General features: G+C 32.6%; 1 protein-coding gene across 1 annotated transcript in view; it reads right to left on the bottom strand.

Moving 5' to 3' along the window:
* Positions 1 to 15648, bottom strand: part of LOC107442968 (receptor-type tyrosine-protein phosphatase mu) — a 78973-nt gene that overhangs the window by 29906 nt on the left and 33419 nt on the right. The window contains exons 16-24 of the mRNA XM_043042206.3: positions 15082 to 15158; positions 13561 to 13789; positions 11453 to 11658; positions 10347 to 10458; positions 9182 to 9403; positions 5966 to 6088; positions 4855 to 5099; positions 2834 to 2900; positions 1104 to 1210 (exon numbers count right to left, since the gene is read on the bottom strand). Of these exons, the coding sequence (XP_042898140.2) occupies positions 1104 to 1210; positions 2834 to 2900; positions 4855 to 5099; positions 5966 to 6088; positions 9182 to 9403; positions 10347 to 10458; positions 11453 to 11658; positions 13561 to 13789; positions 15082 to 15158 (1388 nt within the window). The remainder of the gene's footprint in view (positions 1 to 1103; positions 1211 to 2833; positions 2901 to 4854; positions 5100 to 5965; positions 6089 to 9181; positions 9404 to 10346; positions 10459 to 11452; positions 11659 to 13560; positions 13790 to 15081; positions 15159 to 15648) is intronic.

Genomic DNA, 15648 nt, shown 5'->3' with positions numbered 1-15648 from the left:
AACATAATTGCAGGGCTCGAAAAACCACCCGTCCGCCCGTCCTCGGCGGTCAAAAATTCCCTGCGGACAACAAATTTCTCGAATCCGACGTCCGCGCGGACGGCCATTTTCCCGTTAATATTCGTGATACATTTTCAATTTTTGTTATCTTACAAGAGTCTAGCGCCTCACTTCTAAAATGACCCTCTAATCTCGAAATACAGCAACATACTGCGCTCTTTGGAATTGATGTTTTCTCTGCCTTGGAGTACTGCAGAGGTTGAAAGAGGCTTTTCAGCAATGAGCTTACAAAAAAACACCTTACGTACTGGTCTTAAACAAGAAGCGTTAAACGCAATTATGAACATCCACCTAAATGGAAAACCCCTTTCATATTTCTGTGCAGAAACCTCTGTAAATCATTGACTTGATTGTGGAACTGTCTAACGTCATATTTGTTTCATTTAAAAAACGAAGTACCCTCGGATAAATTGACATTCCAGATAACTTGACCTTTGTCTTTTAAATTATTTCATAAAAGAAATACTAGGTTTTACTATTAGTAACCTAGTATTTGTAATCCTAGTAACTACTAATTCATTGTGCAATCTATATAAATGTTTGTAACAAATAAGAGAAATCTATATTTTTATTTATTTAGAAGCTGCGGGTTAGTTTCAAAGGAGGACGGGTACATTGTTGGACAAGCCGTCCTCGGGGACGGGTAAAATTTCTGACTTTCTTCGAGCCCTGCATAATTGTTTATTTATATGAAATAGTCCTATCATTTATAATTGGTAAACTTGTTTTTGCACATAACTTTATTAGTAGAGATCATTTTTATTGAGGCTAAATTTTATTCATCAATCCAGTTTTCATGTCGCTAACACAAGTGGCTTTTAAGCCCCAAGAAAAAGACAGTGAGAAAAATTAAAATCGTTTGGGAAAAATCATGTGCCTTCTATAACATTCTGAAGTTAATGGAGGTAACCCCGAAGAACGACCGACCTCCGTTAGCAACCATTTTACTGTGGAGAGTTGTCGCTTCCGAGAGATTTCACTAGATTTATTAAGAGTCCGAAATCTGATTACATTTATGTAAGATACATAGCGAAATTTCTCACCTTGTAACCTGTGATGACTCCATTTTTTAAGACAGGCTCTAACCATGATACGTTTAAACTCGTCTGCTGACTTTCAATTATCATGATTTCTGATGGTTCCTCTGGAGCTATTAAGGACAATAATTAATTAATAATAACGTACACAAAGTTAAAACCATTACTACTATACTGGAGTCATGAACCACAACAATGTTCGATTTCGAGACAAATTTCATACTGTAATTATAATTTACATTGTGATCAATTCATGAAAAAAAAAATTAAATCCTACCCGGTGTTTTTGAGATTGTTTTAAGTTTGACAGATGTAAAAAATACACCTGAGGTAGAAAATGAGTATCTGTTTTGTGTCAAAAATAACCTCAGTAATAAAACTAACTCAATTTCAACCTCATTTGCATCTCATAGAATTATTCTCATATATAACTCAGCAATACTTTTAGTTGAGATTAGGTTATATTATTCACACCTCAAATATACTTATTCGCTTGAAGTGAAGAAAAAATAACCTGTACACCTCAAAAATAATCTCCCTAAGCTGGTTTAAACCTTAAATCAGCCTTGACGCCTCAAAAAAAATTCAAAAACACATTAAAAGTTTGAAAGGACAGTTTCAGTTCAAATTCGCTTTCTTTAACTACAAAACCAACCATGATGGCACAGTGATTAAGTGATTCGCCATTGTAAACCTCATCAAACCAGGAGAATCAGGATCCTATCCTCTTTGGTGGCTTGAAGTCCACCCAGCTACTAAGCAATGGGTGACAACTTGAGTGGCACCCAATGCCTTATCTGCCACATTTTTGCAATCATGCCGTCAATCTTTTAACTCTATAAGCCCCTTCTCTGCTGACGAACTGGCTGTTGTGAGAGTGCTTTACTCTTTTAGCTACAAATTTCTCTAACCTAAAAAATTATTTGCTTCATTATTGACTGAATAAACAGCGGCAATTTTTCTAAATTCAAAGAAAGGACTGTTTCAAAGTTGTGTGTATTCCAGTAAATGCAATATTAATATGCTATTACTAGTATTAGTCCAGAAAACATCCCGAAAATAAATGGGAAGGCAAGACTTCTCGTTCAAGTTTTGATAGCTTTGAAAGAAGACTAAGTATCATTAGAATCATTTGTATTACGTTTATAAAACGTCTGACGAATCAGAAGCTTATTCAACTTTTGTTGGAAATCGACTGTAATTCTCAATAATAACAATAAAATTGCACCACCAAGTAATAAAAAAAAATGTATAATTTTTTTCAAAAAAATTAAGCATTTTCTTGATTATCCGTGAGTGCATTATCCGATTTATGGTTTATTCGTGGTGTTTCAAACTCACCTATGATAATCAATTATGAAAACCCTAGTAAATGCCAGTTTTAATTAAAGCCACATAATTTTCTCACGGAGTATTCGTTCTTGAGATGATCTGAGAGAGCGAGTTTTTATGATGCTATAACAGAAAAATTATGATCCCTATGTTTTGTCGGTGTAATATTTTTTTCCAATTATCAATCAGTCTTATTTTAATTTTCTATCATATTTTTATTAGTATATGAATGACAAAGTAAATAGAAATTCAATACATAAGAAACAAAAAAAAATGACCAGTTTCGATCATTTTCGGAGATAATTTGAACATTTTTAATTATGTTTTCCACATCAGCATGCCACCACAGAAAGTCAGGAATTTATTGTAAATCCGAAAAATAAAATGAAGTAAAACATAATAACCTCCATCTAAAGTTTTTTCGACAACACTTCTAACTTTCCCCCAACCAGCGGTCGTACTACCTTGTACCTAAAAAAGAAATATTAATAAAAATAAATTATAATATTTCACACTGTCAAATAATTACTGTAAGAAATCCTTTAAATTTTTCCCTTTGCCCTTCAGATAATGTAATTCATGCCCTTCAGAATTGACAGAAAGAGAAAGAAGTGCTTCTCCAAGCCCGCTTCTCCAACTCCGACGTACTAAAGATACTACTTGAACACATGATAACATTTACCTGATCTTGGGCAGCTAGAGTCAGAAAGATTCCCTATATATATAATATTGTGGGCCAAGAAGAGAGAATTGCATGGTCACATATTATTTGCTTCATTATTGACAATAATCATGGACTTTAAGGGGTTGAATAACTCCTGATTATGCAAGAAAATTAGATTAATGATTTTTATCGTTGAAGTAAACAACACAGGTATGCATACAAGTTTTAGGAGAAAATCCTATTCGATAGTACAGACATTTACGGTATTGAGGATGAGAATGAAAACAACTAAGCAATTCTAGAGCAGTAGTAGAAATTTATTCAAGTCGCTCTAAAGATGCACAATGGGCTACTGGTGACGGCCTAAAGATGATTTGAAGACATGCTATCACAATTTTGATCCTTTAAAGAGGGAACGCTCTCTCGCTTTGGTAGCCAGACCACCAGCTCGCGAAGTCGCGCACTTTACTTCATAACAGTTTAACCAGAACCGTGAGCGCACACTCTCGGTCGCATCACAGCTAATCAAAGTGTTCACCTACCCGCCTACTAACTGTTGTCAGTGATGTTTGACTTCGGTGTTTTACTGGAAATCGTGAAGCAGTCGTGGAATATAAATAAATTTATAAAGCAATGTTTACAGCAATACTGAATTCCGATCAAGGTAAGAAGGACGCAATTAATCATACTAAATAGTGCAATGTTAACAACTTCACAACATAATTTTTTAATTGATGATTTTCTCCGCTAGGGATGAAAAGAATTAAAACAGCAAATAAATTATTAATATATTTAATCAAACAAAATTCTTACATTTATTACAAATGCTAATAAAGGAAAAAGGCACGCAAACAGTTCGGTCATGGGTTACAATAGTGGCACAACTCAAAAAACACGCGTATTGAACTAAGAATAAGTGCGAATATGAAAATACACATTCTTTTCAACGCAATACTAGCACAACTCGTAATTTAAATTTAAGGTAATCTTCGTTTAAGCAAACTAAAGCATTTCTTATGCCTTTACCTTAGGAATGAAAACTTTCTTTTTTATTTTCAATGGCAGGGAATACAAACAATAACACAGAGGAGCAAAGTCATCTTCCTAAAAGCCCTCTCGCACGCCAATATCCTGCGGTCTCCGAGTCAAGTCCGTAGAGCCTCCTACAGCAATGGAGGTGCTCTCTACTCATTGGTGCTCCAGAACCACGCAGTCGACACTGAGGGTGGTCAAATACCTATACGATGCAGATGTTCTCCAAGACAATCATGATCTGTTAGGAGTCTAAAGGTGGCTACTGCATCTCGGCGTGGCTTATGTGGCACTGCCTTAATATCTGTCTCACTCCAGTTCTTATTCCTTATGCTTTCCAGTAGGTCAGCAGAGGCATTCACTTTCATTATGCTTTTTATATGTAGTTTTATGGAATATTATGACAATCCAGAGCAACTTGGTTGAAGGACTTGTGTTCCCTTGCGAGCAAGAAAGTCAGATTGCTCGTTACCATAGATGTTACAATGGCTGGGAATCCACTGGATGACTACTCTTTTGTTTTTTAGTGTCAAAAGTCTGATAAGTCTCCGACACTGAAGCACATCATCAGAAAAAGTATGAAAAAAAACTTTAAACCTTATCCTAAAACATGATTTTTTGAGTTGTGCCGCCATTGCAGCCCATGAGCGAGTTGTAGATGTAAACAACTTTATGCCAGAATGCTTAAGCACTTGAAGGAATCGAACAAATTTACCAAAGAAGACTTACATGGATGACGTATTCGGTTGAGGGTGTGAGACGGTGTATAACGAGCTGTTGTAGTGTTGGAGATGTTCCCTCTTCATTAAATGCCTTGTGAATTATCTCTGATTCCAACTGATCTGTTACTTTGTTGTAAACTCGAATTTTATACAAAGAGATCACTCCATTGGGGTGATGAGGAGATTCCCATTGAATTCCAAGGGAGTCATTGGATGCTTCAAAAATACCCAAAGATCTCGGTTCATCAGGAACTATTACAGGAACAAGATTCATAAGAAATCAATAATGAGTGACTAGAATTTGAGTTCAGAACATGTATATGAAAAAGATTCTTTATGGTAAAGAATACTGATACTCTATTAATTTGTATTTAGTTAATGAATTTTACGGGATAATTTTGTTTTTGAGCAATCACCAGATATATTTGAATATTTTTTTGTCGTATTACTTCTGTAATACGTAATTGAACGTCACCATCAACAAAAAAAGTTTCTTCTCTGTTATCGACATAGTTATGTTACGCTTGCATATGCGTGTATTTATTAATTACATATTTTTATTTTATGTTGTTGAATTTTCAGCTCTCTTAAAATATTCGTTTAAAACACGTTGTCTGCCAAGAAGCCTTTAATTAAAATTCAGAACTTTGTTCATTGCATATATTTGTTATATATAGTTGAATTTGCAGCTCGCTCAAACTATTCATTTTTTTCGCACTGTCAGTTCAATCAAGATTTTAAACTATTACTGTAATATTTCTGTTATATGTAATTGAATTTGCAGGTACTCAAAACTGTAAAACGGGAAAAAAATTTAAAAATTTAAATTTCAGAAAGTTAAATTTCAGAATTGGAATGCAATTATTTTAATCTATTATTTTGTAGTAATATAATTTTTTTGCATCTAAAAATTTTCAATAAAATAATTTTCTGGTATAATTAATTTTTTATTAATTTTAAGGTAGAATACTCAGTGTTCAATATTAACGACATAATATTATTTAAAAAGTAGTAACTTGATAAATTATGAGTTCTAAATTCACATAATAAAAAGGCTTTTCATAACAAGCAACAAATACCAACATCGAAATAAGTTATTCTAAAATAATGATACTTACTGCCCTCGTCCGTTTTGTGAAAAATTATGTCAGATAGAACTCCTCTACCGACTGCAGTGGCTCCACCCACCATAAATCCATAAGCTGTGAAGGGTTTTAAATCTTTTATTTTCACCGAAAGAGCTGAAATTAAACAAAACAATGAAAATAGTTTTTTTTAAAGCTCTATACTGGGTGTCCCGTAAATGTTGCAACAAACGTCCAGGGGAAGTAGGCCACATCATAAGAATTACCGAGAAAACCATGATTGGAAATGTCGTCTTACGCTGATAGAGGGCTTTCCTAATATGGACATGTTGTTCGTGTGCCTTTGAACTTGCCCTTTTATTTTTCTAAAATATTTTAATTTCATATCAATTTTATATTAATATTATATTTTATAACCGCCGTTGAACAGCCGATCCAATTTTTGGGGTTCAACTCCGTAGCCTTGTACCTTTGAACCCAATCCAGAAGACATAGGAACGCCTGGATCAAGTATTGGGAGAAATTTGCCTTCGTAGAGCACTTTTTGATAGAACTAACTTGCATTTGCGTTACATGGAGAAGAAAACCACGAAAACCTTCCACGATTAGCCTGACGTCAAGGGGAATCTAACCCATGATCTGTCTAATACTGAGGATATTTTGCGTCTGGTTGGTGCAAGCCAGATGTGAAATTCGTATCGAACAGTCATCGCTGGGATTCGAACCGGGTTCACCTCATTGGAACGCAAACGCTTTATTCCCTGAGCCATCACGGTTTTACATATTTTCACTATATTTTATATCCGTCGTTGAACAGCCGACCCAATTTTGGGTTTACAACTACTAATGTTCAACTCCGTAGCCTTGTAATTTTGAACTAATCCGGAAGACAAGGAAACTCTGGATCAGTACCCCCAGAGGTATTGATTTGCTATAGGAACATGGAGGACTTTGCGACTCGACAGATTTAACGTGCATCAGTCACCATTTACTACACGGGGAGTCTTCGGCCGGCTGGAATCGAACCCAAGAACTCTTGGACATGGGCCCAGTGCCCTACCAACCAGGCTGTCCCGGCCTTATATATTACCATTAGTTAGTCTCGAGAGTTCCATTAAAATAGGTTCAGAAATGCTATTTCATTGCAATTTAATGATCAGGCAAATTTGTTCAGTTAGTCACTGAATCATTAAATTAGGATAAAACAGCTAATATTACACCTATTTGAAACCATTTGTTTACAATAACTAATAGAAAGCAGAAAATTAATATAATTTAGATAAATAAAAGTACCTGATGTTCAGTGGTACATGATATAACAATTCATAAAGAAAGCGCCCTTAGCGGCAGACAATAACAATTCCGGTCATGGTTTCCTAGGTAATTCTTAATCCTTATGATCCGCAACATTTACCGGACACCCTGTATATATTCCATCTGTTAGTTAACAAGTATTAACAGCACATAATTTTTTAAGAGAAGTTTTCAAGGATCGAGCATATCATGCTTAAAATATTTTAGCGGCAATTTAAAGCAAAAATCCTCTCATTCCACTGGATGTTTTCTATGGTTGAAATTGGTGTAATTTAAACGGACTTCAATAAACTTTATTCGCTATTAGTAAGTGTATTTAACAAAGTAGCCAAGACTAAATAAACAAAAAAATACTTTGCAATACAAAATGGTGCCCAACCTATTATTGAAAAAAATCAAAGTTACTAATGAAAATGAAAACAATAATTTTTTCTGTAACTACTTTAAAGGTTTTTATTCAAATCACATCAAAGTTACTAATGAAAATGAAAACAATAATTTTTTCTGTAACTACTTTAAAGGTTTTTATTCATTTTCTGCGATATTAGGATGATTAATTACTTTAACCCAGAGATTTAATGTATTTCAATGTTCCGTCTTTAACTTCACCATAAGCAGCTCTAAATCTGAATCCCCCCCCAAATGTGGACATGCCATGTCCACCATAACATGTCAATCATATAAGATAATAAACATGTCAATCATACAAGCTATGATTTTTTACGCTTTGATGAGTAGAATTTAACAAGGTTCAACTCAAAGGAAACATAGCATAACTAGGGATAAGAAATCTTTTAAGCCACGGTTAATTTTCTGGAAGAAAAAAATACATTCTTGTAATATGAAACCCTTATTAGACATATTTTGGTCTATGGCTTTTAGACATGAACATTGTCAAGATCTAATGAATTCCATTTGGGTACATTTGAGCAAAAGATTTTAAGCGTTCTAAGAGGGGTGAAAAAAAATAATTGTTGGTGAAGCCGGTACAGGACAGAAACTTATAAGTGCTTTAAGGATCCATACATTATAAAGTTTATCAAGATCAACAGAATAAACTGAGCTACTCAAGTTTTCAGAATGAATGATTTAATCTTTGAGAAATAGTTTGGCAAAGACACAGGAACAGAGAAGAGAACGGCCCAAACTGCGATAAATCGATGGTGTTAACAGAGATTTTGGAATTGTCGCCAAAGAGCTGCTTGTAAATCTCTTTAAAGGAAAATCCTAAACCACCCTGAGCTGTTGTGCTATTGATGATGAGCTACGTACCCCCCTCCCCCTTATAAAGAATGCAGCCAATTTTGGGGATTTTGTGTTTTAAAAATGATTTAATTTTCGTAGGAGTGTAGGACATCTCTCATAACTCGATTCAAATCTCCGCTGTTTTGATTATATAACGATATCTTCCGTCCCGTTTAGAAAGGAAGTGTGGTACATCTGAACACTTTATTAAGATTACTACAAAATTGTGTGATATTGAGATTAAACATTGAACTAATTTACATAGGAGTATAAAATATCTAGCTTTAATTTATTTAGATGTGTCGCGGACTTGATTCTCCAATACAATTATTTCTTCCACGCCCTCTTCTATATAACTAATTCAACTGAACATCTTATTAACATTTCTACGAAATTCGGAGACGTTTTTACTTAACATTGAAGCAATTTTCGCAGGTCTGTAGTACACCTTTTGAGAAATGTAGATGTAAATTTGATTAATTCAAAATCTCCCCACTAGAGAGCTGATAATCAATCTACATTGAACCACCAAGCAGTAAGCATTGGCTTGAATTAATTGTCTTCTAATGCATAACTTTATAATCTGAATCGTTCCACCCTAATAATATGGAACTCGTTGTTTTGTTTAAATAAATATTTGTTTTCTTGTTTTCGATAATGATTGCCCTCCCCTTCTTGTTTAACACCTACCTTCGATTGAATCAAATATCCAGTGGGTTTGATTGTCCAAAGATCTTTTCCGCACTCTCGTACCAGAAACAGTGTTGATGACATCTTCGTTCTTAACGAGTGCATACTCATAGTACAAAATCTCTCCATTGGCTTCTTCACAGGGAATTTCATCCCATGCGAACTCCACAGATGTATTACTTGAAGAAACTAAACGCACATTGCGTGGGGATTCACTAGGAACTGAAAAAAAAATAGGATAAGAAAATGAATCAGATATTTATAACTGTGCTATGAAAATTCTGATACATAAACAAAATTAATAAAAGTGAAAAGTTGTTGGATGAGTCACAAAGACATGAAATTTAGACGACAGACACTTCAGTCTTTAACCCTTTATTTCATCGGCGTTGCATATCTGCAACAAACACAAAGAGTATATGTATTTTCACAAGAGAGTTTTGAAGGACGGTCTCGGCAATCATTTCAATTCCGTTACATTGCTCATGACTTAAATTTTTCAACTTTTTTCGACTCCGTAGCGATACTGAGGTGATTTTTAGAATTGAAGTTCAATTTGTTGCTTAAAAAGTTGACCACAAATTTGCAAAACTTTTTAATTGAATTGAATTGATTAAGTTGATATTTTTGAATATTTTAATCGTTATATAATTTTTGCCAATGTTGCAGGAATGCAAACAATCAACATTTTGTCATTTTACATTATGTTTTAGAAATGTAATAATCATTTTTTTGAAATTATTTTTGATTTTATACTGTAAAGTGTTTTTATAAATTTTCCTAAGGTTAAATTTGTGCATTCTAATGTATTAGCAATTTTTTTCCAAATTGGAGTTGTTGAGATAAAAGGATTTAAATCTATCAAAATTTGTAGACCAGTCAAAATATCAAAAATTTTAGACCAGCATATTTTTAATGAACTATTAGTTTTCAGAAAAGTTCAATCTTTAGTTATCAGGTTCCGATCAAATTTTAGCTTACGAAAGTGACGAACCATCGATAATTTTGTTCCCTATTGTTAAAATTAAAAAAAGAAAGGTACGCGTTTTTTTTTTCGTTCTTTTTTTCAAATTTACTTAATATTTTTTATCCAGTAAAAAGGAACTTCATACTTCTTTGTACATACTACTTCATACTGCTTTGAAATATACAGAAAAGAATTTACCAGATTCAGCTGTATTAGCCACAACTGAAATCGCTTCTCCCTCACCAGCTGATGTCCTTGCTTGAACAGATACATTATAAGTAGAAAATGGATACAAATTCTGAAGAGTGAGCTGAAAATTTACGACAGAATTAAAACAAATTGAAAAGAAAGATTAAGTTGGTTCTGTACAACACGCATGAATTCAACTATTAAATAATAAAAAAATTTCTATGATAGTTTCAGATTTTATGAAACAAGAAAGGTCACGTATTAAGTGAGTGAATTTAACAAAAATATTTATCGAATATATTCCCCTAGATGGCACTAGAGATAGATGGCTCTAGTTGTCTGCCAATACTTGTCTGGATGGCTAATGCCCGTTTGCAGATGCGCCCGAGGCATTGATGGTAAGATATCTAGAAAAATTGCTTCGCGTGAAAGAGTAAACGGTAATTCGCTTCTTATGGACAAAGAAACGCCAGACATGTTTACAATGAGAGTGTCATCCTTGTTTGTATGCTAATGTCCGGCCACATAACATTGCAAAACACAGGCATTGCCGCCAAACATAAAGTAGAAAGTCTTTAAGCTACCCTCCCCCCGCCAATAAAACCCAGATTTAGCCTCCTGTAAGTATTTACTGGTTCTGAAAGTTCTCCAAGAAGGCTAGTTTGCTGTTATACCAGGAATTCCTTCTGAGTTGGATTCAAAATTACAAAGCTTCGTAGTTGAACATTGATGGTCGTAAAAACAAAAATGGATCAGCTGCGCAACACCGGTTATTAAATAAAACAAAATATGAATTTGTCCAGGTATTTTTAAGTTTTTATTTCTTGCCTCTATTCTATTTCTTCCTTTGTCGCAGAAATTTTGGAACCCTGATTCCAACATTCTGGTTAAACATAATTAGAAATTAAATACGAATCCTTGAGAATAATTATCGAAGTAAGTTTAAAATGTTACATAATGAATGGCCTGAGCTTATATAAGTTTAGCAACAATTAAATTAATTCTTGGCCATAGATGGCGCCACTGGAAAACAAGAACAATCGCACCCCCTCTGCCCAAACAGGCATACGTCAACAACAATTAAATTAAAGATAAAAGAGAGGTAATGTATGTACTTCTGTGTCATTTGAGTGGACTTTTCTTGTCTGCAACCCGTCATGTTCACCAACTGTACCACACTGGCCTTTGTCCACTAAGATCGAAATTACAGTGTATCCTCTAATAGTTCCGCTCTCCTCAGACGCAGCATCCCAAGATACTAGCAATAGGTCCGGTTTATCCACCACTGCTTGACATTCCAAATTGGACGCTGGACCAGGAACTAACAAAGTGAAAATCTGATTCATAAACCTTATTTATCAAATCAAATAATTAAAGACCGGAATAACTAGCTTATCAACGCAGGATGCTTTATAATCAATTTCCTTAATTTATATTTGTGATTTTTTTTTGCGAAAAATGAAGAAAAAAATGCCCATTAAGAATTGCAAATTAGTATTAAACAAGTTTAAAAAAAGACCTTTGTCATCACCTAATTATAAACTCTTATTTTTTATATATATATTTTTTCTTTTTTAGATATTTATGCTTGACAAATAATAAAATTTTTATTTAATATATACAGGGGTTGGACAAAATAATAGAAACACTTCTATACCAATACATTTTTTATATTTCTCAAGAAATACTTAAAGGATCATTTTATAACTTCAAAAATGTTTAAACCGTAGTTTTTAGAGGATTGAGGGGCCGACAATAATTTACAAACAGAAAATAGTGTTTGTGGACTCCAAATGCTAAAAAATGTAGCGATAAATTTATAACTTGAAACAATTATTTTGGTTATTATATGCAATATTTGCACAAAATTTCGTAATCCTAGCTTAAATATTTATGGAGATATGGATATTTTTATTTAAAAAAAACTAATTTTGTTTTCTACGTTTTTTTTTTTTTTTGCTATAACTTAAAAAATATTTAATAGCAAAATTTTTAGAGGAATTTAAAAAATTTAAAATTAGTTACAAAATCATTGCTTTAAAATTTGAGAAAAATTCGTTTAAAATTGAGCAAGATATGAGTAATTAAAAGTTCTTTTCTAGTAATTCTAGTTTTTTTTAATACTGCGCATGCGCGAGATTTTCTTAATTTTGAAGAGAATCATATGTGGCAACTAATAATAAATGTTAGATTTGAATGTCTTAAAAAATTCAAAAAGTTTTAAGCAATTTTCTAAGTAGTTTTTGTACTTTTTAAGAGAAACTCAAAATGATAAGGAGTGTCCCAAAAAAATAAGAGTGTTTACATTATTTTGTCCTCAAATTTTGTTGTTTTTCAAAGCCAGAAAAAAGAAAGTTTCAACCGATTCTGTTACGTAACGAACTCAACTTGTTTTAGGTATCATTGAATAACAAGCAAGCTTTACAACTGGTGTTTGTTTTGATTCGGTAGAGAAAGTTAAAGAAAACATTTACTTTTTGGCTGCAAGCCTGATGAGGATTAATAGTAAACTTTACAACGTCTCAAAATTAAAAAGTCACGTGTTGTCCGTTGATCTGTTTATTTAATTTCAACATTCTTCCACGCATTCGATCAGATTATTTATATAATTTAATTGAACTTCAGTATAAAAGAGTGAGAAATTTTAATTTTGATAATAGGGCATTTCTTTTACACGCAGGAACAAAATATCAGCTGTAATAAGATCAATTGCCCACTGATAACATCTTGTATTGATCGCACCGCCAATTTCCTAAAACTAATAAGTGGTGGTAAGCATTAATCCATTTGGCCATTGCATATTAGTAATCTTTTTCTGTATCTCTATTTAAATTAAATGCTAATTAATATAATAAAAATAAAATACTTTTCAACGAAGTATTGTTGTCACAAAGCTTGGTTTAGAATCCTTTTAGCATTACAGACAGAACATTTAGGTGCAATAAACACAAAGCAAAATATTTCTTATCATCAGTGATAAAATAATACAATAAAGTGGCTAAAATTGCTTACTTGTCTCTAACGTTTTCCTGATGATGTCAGCAAAATATTTGAGGCAAAATATTGTTTGTCAATAGAAATAAAATGCAATACAATAAAGTGACAAAAATTGCTTACTTGTTTCTGGCGTTTTAATGGCAAGGTCGGTAATATATTTTGAGGCAAAATATTGTTGGTCAACAGAAATAAAATGCAATACAATAAAGTGACAAAAATTGCTTACTTGTTTCTAACGTTTTTATGATCAGCTCAGCAAAATATTTTGATTTGGCGAGTTTCGTAACTGGATAAAGTCTAAATACATAGTTGGTGTTTGGTGTAAGGTCATCTACAGAAATGCGGACTGGGATACCATCAGTGTTAATGCTTGTCTTAATCATCTCAGCTGCTTCAGGGTAGTAAACCAGTTGATAAGACTCCAAGGGACAGCGTAGTTCGGTAACTGGTGGGTTCTGCAAATAAATTGCGAGAGTACATAATTAATAATTGCAAATATGTAATAGAAAAATCTTCAGAATTGTAAGTAATGTTAGTTTTTATCCAGCGCAAAAATTTAAAAAAAAATTATGTATGAATTTAAATAATTGCACTTCAAGAAGAAGATCAAGGACACCACACATGTGATCCTTGACGTCAGCGTCAGCTGATAGTTTTTAAGCAAAATGGCGTGTTAAAGTTGAGATAAGTTTCTCCACATAAGTTAGAAAGTTAATTAACGTGAAGTAAATTAAATACAACGTCGTATCGCACATTGAATTTGTTAAAATATAGTTCTTCCTAAGTCTTTTACTTAACTTGGATTTATTATTTGTTTATATATTTCATTGTAACCGTGATATATTTTTGCTTTGTGTGCCTGGCAACTTCGATGCATAATGACTTTGTTTGAGTTCTGCACGGTTTCCTGCCTGTCTGTGTGTTAAGTACGAAATATATGATTAAAAAATTAAAATGTTTGTGAAAGAATATAGAATGTGTCACTTAAGAAAATTGATACTTGGAGGGCTTGGTTCACTCGAAGTAGAATGGAAAGAACTGTTGCTAATTTAAATAAATGCTTGGTAATGTACCTGGCAACTTCAATGCATAATCATTTTTTTCCTACGTATCTTTGCGTTAAATAAGAAGTATATAGTGAAAGAATTAAAATCTTTGTGAAAGAATATTTAATGTGTCACTTAAGAGAATTGATACTTAACGGCTTACTCGAAATAAAATGGAAAGAACAGTTGCTAACGTAAACAAATGCCTGTCAACAACCAATCAGGATCGACATACCCGCGCTACGTCGCTTTCAGGCATCTTATTAAAGAGGTTTTTAAACAAAAATATTTGTTTTTAATATTAACAAATTTTATCGTTTATTAGGTTGGACAAATCATATACATAATGGACAACATAACTAAATCATTGCTTTATGTCAATGTCCCGTACCATTCGAAAAGCATTGAATTTCTAAATAAAAATACAAAAGCAGCCAATGTAGAATGACAAGCAATAAGCATTTTTCAAAATTTGAAGCATATAATTATATTAACAGACATATAATCAAACTACGCTGAAAAGAAAGATTTTCAATGAAATCACTCGCTTTTTAAGTAACATTTTTTTTAAAAAATCAAAAATCTTTGAGCGGAATATTTTTTTACGAATTAAATAACAAAGAAATTTATCAAATTTTATCAGAAAATAGAAGTACAGAACATTACAACAACGAAAATGTTGTGGGGAAAAAATAACTTACTCGCCAAGTCAAAACAACAGATGTTTGAGTTATTTTTTCCGGTAAAAATTCTTGAGGTATACCATCTGGTAGAGCGACTATGCAAAAAAAGAATATTTGGTCTTAATTACAGAAAAATTTACAAAATTTACAGATAAATTTATTAAAATTGTTTAGTTACTTTATTAAAATATAAACTATAGTACAAAAATTACTTTTGAGGGAAGAAACATTATTAATTTTAAGTTTAAGCAAGCTTAAAACTTAAATAATATTTAATTAACATAAAACTTACACACACTATGTATTACTTCAACTTGATTACATAAACAATTTTTTTTTTACTCTCTACAATTTGTTTTTTCACCAAAAATTGTAAAAAATTACTACAGTTTAGTAACTCTATAGTTTAAAAAATAATTTACTGTAAATCTTAATAAACTTAGGAAAAAAATAGAACATAAATTAAAATCTTATCAGTTGTTTGCGAATAATACTGGTACAGACATATTTAGAAAACTTTTCTAATTTCTAAGGTATCATATAAGTTCCGTAGTCGTAAAAGCATCATATTAGTCCTCCAAGTGT

Source organism: Parasteatoda tepidariorum, chromosome 2 (genome assembly GCF_982258835.1).
Source record: "Parasteatoda tepidariorum strain Cologne lab strain chromosome 2, Ptep-v5.0, whole genome shotgun sequence".
Lineage (NCBI taxonomy): Eukaryota > Metazoa > Arthropoda > Arachnida > Araneae > Theridiidae > Parasteatoda > Parasteatoda tepidariorum.
Note: the sequence above shows the minus strand (reverse complement) of the source record. Positions and strands in the feature narration are given on the sequence as shown.